The sequence below is a fragment of the Cricetulus griseus genome, chromosome 5, assembly GCF_003668045.3.
Source record: "Cricetulus griseus strain 17A/GY chromosome 5, alternate assembly CriGri-PICRH-1.0, whole genome shotgun sequence".
Classification (NCBI taxonomy): Eukaryota; Metazoa; Chordata; class Mammalia; order Rodentia; family Cricetidae; genus Cricetulus; species Cricetulus griseus.
Genome location: NC_048598.1, coordinates 58,434,767 through 58,446,774, shown reverse-complemented (window position 1 = coordinate 58,446,774; position 12,008 = coordinate 58,434,767). Strand labels below are relative to the sequence as shown.

Here is a 12,008-nt window from a genome sequence, read left to right as displayed (position 1 = left end):
ATCAAAATGTCAGTGTGTCTTTTATGTAGATACAGTAGTTCTCAACCTTTTTTGCAACTAAAACCCTACCTATCACATATCCTTTCTGCTTCCCCTGGATGGTGAGGCCTTCCATAGGGTGTCATCAGACTCTATCATATCCTTTGGGATAGAGCCTAGGTCTTGGCTCAGGGAGTATTCCTCTATGTGGAATGGGCTCCCAAAGTCCACACCTATGCTAGGGATAAGTACTGAACTACTACAGGAGGTCCCATAGTTTTCCGAGGTTTCCTCACTGAAAGCCATGTTCCTGGGGTTTGGATCAGTCCCATGCTGGTATTCCAGCTATCAGTCTGGGGAGCAAGAGTCCCCTGATGTTCAGGTCAGCTGTTTCTGTGGGTTCCACCAGCCTGGTCTGACCCCTTTGCTCTTCACTCATCCTTCTCTGCATCTGGATTCCAGTTCAGGGTTCTCAACCTTTCTAAAGCTGCAACCTTTAATACAGTTCCTCAAGCTGTGGTAGCCCCAACCATTAAATTATTTTCTTTGCTATTTCATAACTGTAATTTTACTACTTTTATAAATCAGTGCAAATATCTGTGCTTTCTGGTGGCCTTAGACAATCCCTCTGAAAGGGTCATTCAACCCCCAAAAGGATCCTAACCCATGGGTTGAGAACCACTGGTGTAGAACAACCATCCCATCCCTAGAGCTGAAACCTTTAGAAATATCTATATTCATATGTCACACCATATCTAGAGAATAGTGAATTTGAGAATAGTATGTAATGAGATTAGAAATGCACAGATGTCTGCTTTCAGGGAGGATTGAATAAATTGTGATAAGATCTGATACAAAATGAAAATCTCTATCTGCTGTAGTATTGTTATGGAATAGCCCCCAAAGGCTCGGGTATCGAAGGTGTGGTCGCAAGCAGGTACATCTACTAGAAGAGAGGAAATTTAGAATCTAGTGGGAGTATGTAGGTCCATGGTGCCAGGCCCTTCTCATTCTTTTTGCTTCCAAGACACCATGGGGATGAACAGTTTTGCTCCACACAGTTAGCACACTGAGATAATGGCGCCTAAAGACTATAAACTGAAGCCGCTAAAGTCGTGGCCAAAATAGATCTTTCCTCCTTTTAAATTGTTAATCACAGGTATTCTGTCACTGCAATGGAAAACGAATGCAGTACACAATAAGTAAATACGAAACACACACGCAGAATGAGCAAACAGCAGGAAAAGGGGGATCAAGAAACTTGGGCATGGTTTTACCTTCAGGATATGCTCTATGACTAACAAATATTTCATTCCCACTCATTGGAGGCTGGAAGCTTCGGGGCTAGGGTGTTGCAATGGTTGAGTTTTGGCAGCTTCCCAGGCTGCAGAAGGATGTAGAGAAAACAAGTTCTCATGTACATATTCTTTTGGTGGGCAGGTGGCCTACATCCAAAAGGACTCATCTCCAGATACCTTGCAAATGAAGATATGGACTTGGGTAACTCAAGCCACATTCAGCACAAAACAATGAAGTTAAGAGGAGAAAAAAATCAAACTTCAAAACAGCATGTAAAGTCAAGTAACAGTGCATAAAAGGGGGTTAGATACTGGTGAAAATATTTGTCCTCGATTGTGCTTATATAATAAGTGCCAAAAAGACAATCATAAACTAGCCAATGCCATTTCCTGTCAGAAGACAGAGAAGAAAGGATAAATGGGACTGTGTAGAAGCAAGAACTTTCTAGATGCCTACACTTACAGAGTTTAATTCTTAAAACATGAATGTGTTGACTCCTTATAAAATTATTTAAAAGAAAAGTATCGCTTCCAACTTGCCTCATTCTCACTTACCCCTTTGCGCAGCTGAATTCTATGGTTGAACCTAAAAAGAGATCCGTCATAATTTCTACTTTCCCGTTGACCAATTCGCCAGGGTTTCTGCATCGTTTCTCTGGAGGAAAATTAAGCTGATGGTTAGTGGTTTGAAACAATCACAAGGTATAAAACCTAAGGAAAGGGAGTACTTCATTTGGGAATTCAGTGTTGAATTTTGTCATAGAACTAGAAACAGGATGATGAAATGACTTAGCTATACCACTCCTAGATGTACACCCAAAGCATTTTCTATCTTACTGCAGCAATACCCACACAACCACACTCATTGTCACTCTGTTCACAATAGCAAGGAAACAATCAACCTAGATGTCCATCAACTGCTAAAGGATAATGAAAGTGTGGTCCATATACACCAAGGAATATTACTCGGCTGTAGAGAAAAATGAAGTCATGAAACTTGCAGTTAAAAGAATGGAACTGGGGAAAATTATACTGAGTGAAGTCGCCCAGGACTGCCCCAAACAAACAACGCATGTCTTCTCTCAAATGTGTATGTTAGCTTCAAATCTTCTCTGTGTGTTTAGTCTAAGGACATGTGGAAGCCAGGAAACTAGAAACGAGCCACTGGGGGAGGCACTTAGGGAGAATGACAGTAGAATATAGGTAATAAAAGAAAGGAGTGACAGGGTCAGAAAGGTTCAAGTAGCTAGGGAGTGACAGGAATGAGAAAGTAAGGGGGTGGTTAACCAAGATGAAGTGTACATGGAGAAGTTCTATGGTAAACTATGATATTGCAACCCCGAGTAAAATGCCAAGGACAGGCATGCTGGGAGCTAAAGGTTTAAGTGAGGATGGCAGCAAGTGGGTGGGGGAAAGGATGATAAGAAGTGGTTTAACTATATAACTAAGGATGTGTGGAGAAGCCTTACAAAACCCCACTAGTTTATAAAATGAACATAATTTTAAAAGGAGCTTAAACAGAATTCCCCCAAGTGGGTAGAGAATGTTGCTCCTGGAACACAAGGGTTACTAAGTGAACATCTCAATGCCAGGCTCAGTGAACCTTCCTGTGAGTTATTGGTCAGAAACTCCCCAGAGGTACCCAAAACAATATAGGTTATTGTCACTGTTCTTGGTTTCCCACTATAACCATAGTAGGTAGGAACCTACTGTTGAAGATACCACACACATTGGCTAGAGAAAATAAAAGAAATCAATGTCAAAAAGAAGAAAACAAAAAACCAGGAAACTTCCTCCCTGCTGACTAGCTTTCATGATGCTAGAATGTGCTATACAGGCTACTGGGAGAGAAAAGACATTGATGGTCTTACCCAGCACTGGACCCTGCATGCTGCAGTACTGGCCTTGAGGTAGGCAAGATTTGACCACTGGTACAATAATAGTGTGACTGTTATGGCATAACCTAGATAAAGTGGATCTGAGTGAGGCCTGCTCCCCAGAAGAAAATTCATTCCTGGTGCTGTAAACTTGATCAAAGTCCATGGCTGGGGATGGGGGGGGTGGTTATAGGCCCTAAGATAGAACCTACTAATGTTCCTTGGTGAAATGATCATGTTGTCAAATGGCTTTCTAAATGTTTATGTTTATACCCATAAATCTGGGCTACCCTCAGCCTTGATCATAGAAGCTTCAGGTTGCAGAGGGTAGTGGTTAGTACAGAGACTCACGACAGTTGAAAGTGCTGATAGTAAGTAAGTCAATGTGAGTGCCTGGTGACACATGGGTCATTTATAGCAACCCACAACTCCACTCCTTAGGGTTTAGAGACATTAGGGAAAGAATGGGCAAAAAGCATGTAAGAGCTGGAGGACAGGGAAGAGGGCTGGGAAGTGCCATCTTCTGGGTGTGACCAGCTGTTGCACCCAAGACCTCATAGCAACGGTGGCTACTTGCACAAGACTGAGCCAATTAAAAAATTCCAGTATGGAGTTGGGCAGGGGCTCTCTATACTCTGCCCTGCCTGAGGCTGTTGATGGCTACTGAGGAAGGGAGAATCCTTTTCCTTTGGGTGGTAGCCATTGGTAAGTTCTCATCCGCCAGTCCACAGCTAACAAACATGCACATACAGACAACTGGACTCTGTGGGTTATACAAAAGGAAAAAATGCCATGACGCTGAGAGAGAAAGCTGTTGGAGGGGAAAGGGAGCTCTAGGGAGGGACTGAGGTGGATGTGACCAAGATATAGTGTATCCATGTACAAAATTTAATGAATAAAATAAATGTAAACGGCCACTTAAATCATTTAAACTCCTGTTTACAGATAGTGCTGATGGTATATTCCAATGCTGATTTCTTTTTTTAATTTATTTTTTTCAGTGCTGATTTCTTTTCCTGACTCATTGAATTGTTATTTTGAGGAAAAATAAAAATAAATATTCTGCCAACTTTTAGGAAACACTTCAAAAAGAGAAAAAAAAAAACTATACTCAGTTTCATTTGATTAAGTAAGCCACCAATGTGTTATATAGAATATAACACATTGGTGGGCTTATACCTGAATACATACTTTAAATGTTTAGCCTTGTTCACAGACAGAAGAAAATAGAAAATAGATTTTTAAATCATTAGTGTTTTAAAAACAGGATATGGTACACTCCCAACTTCCTTTTTCCAAGCAGCATAGTTAATGTTAATCTTTAAAAGTATTTCAATCATTTCAGTCAGTGTGTGTGTGTGTGTGTGTGTGAGAGAGAGAGAGAGAGAGAGAGAGAGAGAGAGAGAGAGAGAGAGAGAGAGAGCATACACATTCACTTGTGTGTGCATGGTGCACACAATGCATGTGGAGGCTAAAAGGAGACACCAGAGTCCTAGGATCTAGAGTTACAGGCATCAACTGGACACCAGGCTTTGTTACAAGTGTGCTAGGATCCAACCCTGGCCCTTTCAACAGTTGTGCCATCTCTCCAGCCCCAGGTAATTTTAACTTCCAATACCATTCTGTTCAAATGTTCTCTTTAGACTTGAGGAACTCATTACATATCTATGAGCAGTTTCTGAGAAGAGGAAAGTACAGGTGAAAATACAGGTTGATACTCACTGGCACAAAAGACATTATAGACCCACGAACCATTTTCATCACAAGTAAGATGGCTCGAATTGACTTTCTTGAAGCCATGATGGCAGGTATATTTCAGAACAGTTCCGGAAGAGAAGGTTGTCTCAAACAACTGGTTGATTGGAGAAGCAAACGGCAAGCTGGGAGGAGGGCCACAATCACCTGGACACCAAATTACAAGGAACACTACAAGCTGTATCTTGAGAGAACCTCAGTGTTTGAGTAGTAATGTTTACAAAGAAAGGTCAGTCCTCCTTTTTCACCATGCCACTCACTACCCCAAATCTCAGTGACCACAATAGATGATCAATGACATGCTTTCTGACCACAATAGATGATCAATGACGTGCTTTCTGACAATAGTAATGATGATGTTATTGAAGGCATAGAAATGTCACCTACTCTTTCCTACTCAGTAAAATAGATCACCTTCATTATTTTCTCATTGCCCATATCTGCCTACTCAAAGCACAGTCATCTATGTCATGCCAAATAATATTTCTTCCTGACTTTGTAAAAACATATTTCGTTATGCAAGAACAGCTGTCTCAGAAAACAGGGGTGGGAGGAAGTGTTTATGTTTTCTTGGAGCTTTTGGAATTTGTAGGAATTGTTTGCTTTAAAATGCTTTTATAAATCATCACAATGTGGAGACAGCATTAAACCCTTTGAGGAAAAAATTCTTTTTTATATAAGTGCATTTATTATGTATATGATGTTCTGTCTGTATTGTGAGCCACCATGTGATTGCTAGGAATTGAACTCAGGACCAGTTAGTTGCTCTTGACTTCTGAGCCATCTCTCTGGCCCTGAGGGAAAAATTCTTAATCCTACTCCCCAAGTAAGAATTATTAAATAAAATACTAAATACTTTCACATGACCCAGTGGAATTATCTCTATCTATTCTACATTAATAATCACTTAAACAATGGGATAGATATTTTCATGGTCAGACTGGCAGATAACATATATTTATTCTTGGTCATAGTTGCTTTGAATTTAGATTATTTGTAGATCTAAACAAATATCAGAAGCACCTATGAAACTATCTTTAGTCAGGAGTGCAGCAAATTTTCCTAAATACCAGGATATCTAATACACCCTATGATGTAAAATATGGATATCCACTAGACATTGCTTGAGGCAGATATGTGATGAATTCATGATGTGGTGACATTTGGATTGCCTCCCCCATTACTTACCAAGAACAGGAGCCATCAGAACGGTGGCCAATGTCATTTGGAACAGAGTTGAGTGAGAGGTTTTCCACAGCTCAAGGCAGGACCAGGCTGACATCATCCCTTTTCTGTGGAGGGCAGAGCTCTTGGTGAGCACATGTGAAGCTCTTGGAGAGTACATGATCTGATGCCTTTCCAATGTTTCTACCAAGTAAACTCAAAACAATAACATAGGAACTATCTTTGAAGGGATTATAACTGAGTGTATAAGAAAACATACTAAATACAAATATTTACAACACACAGCAGCTTCTATTGGGCATAATTCTCCAGGAACTTACTCAGGAGACCAGTTAATTCTAAATGGAGAGATAAGAGTGGGGCTTCCAGGACTGGCTTCCTCTGTGATCAATGCCAAAGTGGTAGGTACAGAATACTTTATATTAAAAATGAAAATCAAACTGGGAGGTGGTGGCGCTTGGTGCCAGGTACCACAAGAGCAACAGAACTGTGCTGTTTTTCTGGGATTTTGTTTTTTACTTTTTTTTTAATGGAGAGTGCTGGATGCCTCTACAATTTTGTTCAATTGACTGCAGAACAATTATATATATATATATATATATATATATATATATATATAATTTGAATTTTTGGAAACTTTAGCTATGCTGTCAACTTTGGAAAAAAGTATCCCAGTTTACCGTGTTAAGTTGGCATTGTACAAAAATTAACAGCCATATTGGTCCAGAAATGTTGAACTTATTTTTTTCCATTTGTACAGGGGTAACGCACTGTATTAAATATGTAAGGTCTTAAAAAAAAAGAAGGGATTTTGGGAGCCCATCCCATGTGAAGGGATGCTCTCTTGGCCTGGATAGGGAAGGGCCTAGGCCAGGCCCAGGATGATGTGGTAGACTTTGGGAAGCCCCTTTTGAGGGCCTTACCCTGCCTGGGGAGTGGAGCGGGGATGGCTAGGGGCAGGTGGGATATTGGGGGGGAGGGGAGGGAGAGGGAGAAGAGGCTGACATGTGAAGCAAGCTTGTTCCTAATTTGAACTAATAAAATAAAATAAAAATAAATAATTTTTTTTTAAAAAAAATGAAAATCAAATGTAGACATAGCAGTAGTAGCAATAAATAAGAGCCATCTCTAGGATACTATAGTCATCCCTTTAGTTAGAAGGTAAGAATTTTAATAGGAAAGTGTTTGTTGAAGACAGAGACAGAGTAGAAGTAGATTTGACTGGGTTAACAGTACCAAGATTAGCAGTTTGGCCTCAGTGAATAGAAAAACCTTTCTGTTGTTTTTGAGTGACACAATGACTTCACTTCCCTAAGGTCATGACGGCATGTGTTTGCAAGGTAATATCAAAGAGAGAGATGTGACAGGAAGCTTATTTAAAACATATGCAGTGAGCATCAACACACCCAGTTTAATAAAACAAGAACTACCTAATATACAGGCACGCATAAGCCTCACACAATGTTAGTGGACAATTTAATACTATTTTCACTAACAGATATCTACACAATGAACTGTGAAGAAACATCAGAGCTAAATGACATTGTAGATAACAGGGATTTAATAGGCATCTACAAAATATCCCACTGCTAGCCATAGGATATACAGCAGCCAATAAAATATTCTGTAGCATAGAACATGCGTTAGGTCAGAAACAAGGCTTAACATGTGCAAGAAAAACGTAAATGACTTCTTATATACCATATTATCACAGTGCAAAAACAACAACAACAAAAATTAAAGCTCAATAGTATAAGAAACACAGAAAATAAATGGATATGAAAATCGACCAATATCATATCAAATGGTCAATGGGTCATTGAAGAAACCAGGGTGAAAATGACAAATGCCTAGAATCAAATAAGAACACAATGTACCTCTATCTGTGGAATACAAATAAAATAACAAGAAGGAAATTTATGTCTAAAATTGCCTACAAAAAAAAACAGAGACTATAAATAACTTGATGATATACCCACACATATTAGAAAAACAGAGCACACCCAACTCAAATTAATAAATGAAAACATGATAAAGATAAGGACAGAAGTTAAGAAAATAGAAATTTAAAAAAAAAACATACAAAGAATGGGTGACATGGAGATGACCAGCTAGCTAGAGACAGGGAGAGGAAAGAAAAGGGAATGGAAGACACAAAGAGAAAGAAGGAAAGAACCCAAATTAATAAAATTAGAGATGAAAAAGGAAACATTACCGATGAAATTCAGAGGCTAATTGGACACACTGTGAAAACTTTAAAATACTTTGCATACTAAAATATGAAAAGATCACACCTCTCATTGGTCAGCAGTATCAATATTGTGAAAATGGTAGATTGGCAATAAATTGTACCTACAAAACAGGTACATTTCTAGACACATTGGATCTACTAAATCAAGAGAATATAAATAATATAAGGCGGACCTTTAACAGTCAAAAAGAGTAAAACTGTAATAAAACGTCTCCCAGTTGGAGAGCAGCATGGGCCTGAATGCTTTCTTTCTACCTTTATCCTTACAGAAGCATCAGCACCAGTGTGTCCCAAATTAGAAATGGAATAAAATAGAAATAGAAAGGAAAGTACTGAATTCATTTTACAAATCCAGTCTATCATTGATGCCAAAACCAGATACGGAGTTGTGGAGGGGATGGTGTGTAGAACTATAGATCAATCTCCCTGAAAAATGTGGATGAGTAAATTCTCAATAAAATATTTAGAAACTCAATTCGTCGACATATAACAATGATAACTTATAATGGTCAACTCGTCTTTATTCCAAGAATGCAAGGATGGTTCAGCGTACACAAGCCAATAAATGTAAGACTTAAGTACAGAAATCACACAGCTGTCTCAAAGATGCAGGAATAAAAAAAAAGCCTTTGACAAGTTCAACATATCTTCATGATAAAAGCCCCCTAAAAAACTGAGAACAAAAGGAATGCATTTCAACATAGCAAAGGCTATATGCAGCAAACATAGTCACATTTCGCTGACTAGGGAAAAACTGAGACCAATCCCCGTAACCCTGGACAAGACCAGGGCATCCACTTTCTCCACTCATACTTATTAGAGCACTTGAAGAAATAGACAAAAATAATATATTGTCAATGCAATAGGCTAAAAAAAGAAATGCAAATAGTAAAAGGAGTCATCTTATCCCTATTTGTGGATGAGATGAGCCTATAAACAAGAGGCTTTAATACTCCACCCCAAAACTCTAAGAGCTGATAAGCAGTCCAGAGATGTAATAGGATACAGAGACAGCATACGGCATCGGCACCTTGCTAAATGCCAAAGGAAAGAAAGAAAATCAGGAAAACAATCCATCCATAGCATCTTTAAAAATAGATAGGAATAAATGTAACCATGGAGGCAAAAAGTTGTACAATGAAAACTTTAAAACAGTAGAGAAAAATGGAATAAAATATTAGAGGATTGAAAGACTTCTATATTCATGTGTCAGCAGAGTAGGAATCCCCATCAGAATTCCAAAGACGTTCTTCACAGAACAACGGGGCGGGGAGAGGGGGGAGAAAAAAAACTAAAATTCACGAGGAAGTACTAAAGGCCCCAGATAGTAAATAAGCAATTGAGCAAAAAGAGCAAGGCAAGATGCATCATAATGTCTGATTTCAAATTATACTAGAGAGTCACAGTAACAAAAATAGCATGGTACTGGCACAAAAGCAGGTATGCAAACTAAAGGAGCAGAATCAATACTCCAAACATACACTCACCAGATTGTCAACAAAGGAACCAAAAACATACGCTGAAGAAGAGGCAACCTCTTCAACAGTGCTAGGAAAACCAGATACCCACTTGGTAGAAGAATGGAACCAGGTGCCTCTCTCTCGTGCCACATAAAAATCAACTCAAAATGAATTAAAGATTTTATTTTTAAGATAGGAGACTAACACTGCTAGAGGAAAGGCAAGGCAAAGTGCCTCAAGATATGGACATACACAAGGATTGCCCGAGAAGGATTCCAATGTCACAGGGAAGGATTGAAAGAACTGACCAATGGGGATTGCATGAAACTGAAAACAAACAAAAGCCATTTCTATGCAGTAATGACCACAGCCAGCAGAGCTGAAGAGACAGGCTCAGAACAGGAAGAGTCTGCCAACCATACACCTAGTAGATTAGGACCCAGATTTTACAAAGAACTAAAAAAGGCAAATACCAACCCCCCCTAAAAAGAAACAGGCTGACGAATAGACAACTGTCAAAAGATGAAGCACAAATGCTAGATGAAAACTTGTCCACCATTCTTAGCCATCAGGCAAATGCAATTTCAAACTACATGAACATGCCATCCCCTGCCGGTGGAAAGGCCATCATTAAGAAAACAAATAGCAGGGCCGGAGAGATGGCTCAGTGGTTAAGAGCACTGACTGCTCTTCCAAAGGTCCTGAGTTCAGTTCCCAGCAACACATGGTGGCTCATAATCATCTATAAATCTGTAATAATAATGAGATCGGGTGCCCTCTTCTGGCTTGCAGGCATACATGCATACATAATAAGTAAATAAACCTTTAAAAATAAGAAAACAAATAACAACAAATGATAAGGAGGATATGGGTGCAGGAAACCCTTAGAGACTGCTGATGGCAATAAAAATCAGCTCAGCTGCTATTGACGTAAGTAAAGAGATTTCCAAAGAAAGCTAAAACTAGAGTTGCCATATTCCCTGGCTGTAACACTCCTGGAAAAATGCCTGAAAGAGTATATGTTGGCACATCACAGACCTGCTTGAATGTGTTTATCATGGCACTGCTCACAATGACTGAGTGACAGGAAGGATGAGAAAATGTATTTTATGGGTATAGTGGAGACATAGTAAGCCCCAAAGAAGAATGAAACTATGTCCTTTCCAAGAAAACGGATGGAACAACTGCAGATCATTACATTAAGGTAAACACCATCCGTTTTCTCTCATATTACATCCTAACTTTTATACACAGCTATATAGATAATATGAAAGCAAAAGGAAGAATGCTTGGGGAAAGTTAGGGGAGTAGTGGGAGGTCAGAGGAGAAAGCGAGAGCTGGATACAGGGCTTGAAGTGCCGTGGTGTATGCTGCACTTCAGTGAGTATGTCTTTTTGAAGCTCATCATTGAGTGCAGCAAATATACATTAGGTCAGTGTCTCACCCCAGCATCATTAGAGAAGCTTCCTTTTGCAGTCTCTGAGAACTAATACAGATCCCCACAGCTGGACAATGTGTGGAGTGAGAGACCTTGAAACAGTCCTCAGTGAGGTTCTTCATCAAAAAGAAAGGAAAAATTAGTTTTCTCCAACGAAGTCTCACTGGGTGAGATTTCAGTATAAACTACACTGAAGGGAGGCCCCAAGTCCAGGAGAAGATGGCAACAAATGGTCTCAATGTTGTTTCTGTAGATTTTTTTTTTCCATACTGCTTTGTTTGAGCATTTTTTAAAAAAATCTTACTGGTCTTTTGCTTGTGTATCATGGTTTCTGGTTTTGTGTTTTTATCACTTTTGGGGTGTGTGTGTGTGTGTGTGTGTGTGTGTGTGTGTGTGTGTGTGTGTGTGTGTGTGTGTTTCCGGTGCTTTTCCTTTCTTTTTAAATTCAGATTTGTATGTTTATTTGCCTGTTTGTTTGAGAGAGAGAGAGAGAGAGAGAGAGAGAGAGAGAGAGAGAGAGAGAGAGAGAGAGAGAGAGAGAGAGAGAGAGAACATGAAATTGGATGGGAGGAGAGGTAGGGATCATCTGGGAAGAGATGGAGGGGGGAATTGTGATCAAAATACATGAAAAATATTTGTAACTAAAAAAACAACAGAAGAGGTGGCAGTATTCTCAGAAAGTAAAAGTGCTGTCAAGCCCGATGACCTGGTTTTGATTCTCTGAACCCATAGGGTAGACTGAGAGAACTGACTGCTACAAGCTTT

At 39.4% G+C, this 12,008-nt stretch overlaps 1 protein-coding gene across 1 annotated transcript in view; it reads right to left on the bottom strand.

Annotated features, from left to right (window-relative positions):
- Nucleotides 1–6,206, bottom strand: part of LOC100772422 (zona pellucida sperm-binding protein 3 receptor-like) — a 33,091-nt gene extending 26,885 nt beyond the window's left edge. Inside the window, 3 exon segments of the mRNA XM_027418119.2 lie at nucleotides 1,833–1,932; nucleotides 4,877–5,056; nucleotides 6,098–6,206. Of these exon segments, the coding sequence (XP_027273920.1) occupies nucleotides 1,833–1,932; nucleotides 4,877–5,056; nucleotides 6,098–6,194 (377 nt within the window). The 5' untranslated portion in view covers nucleotides 6,195–6,206.
- Between the last annotated feature and the right edge of the window lie 5,802 nt (nucleotides 6,207–12,008).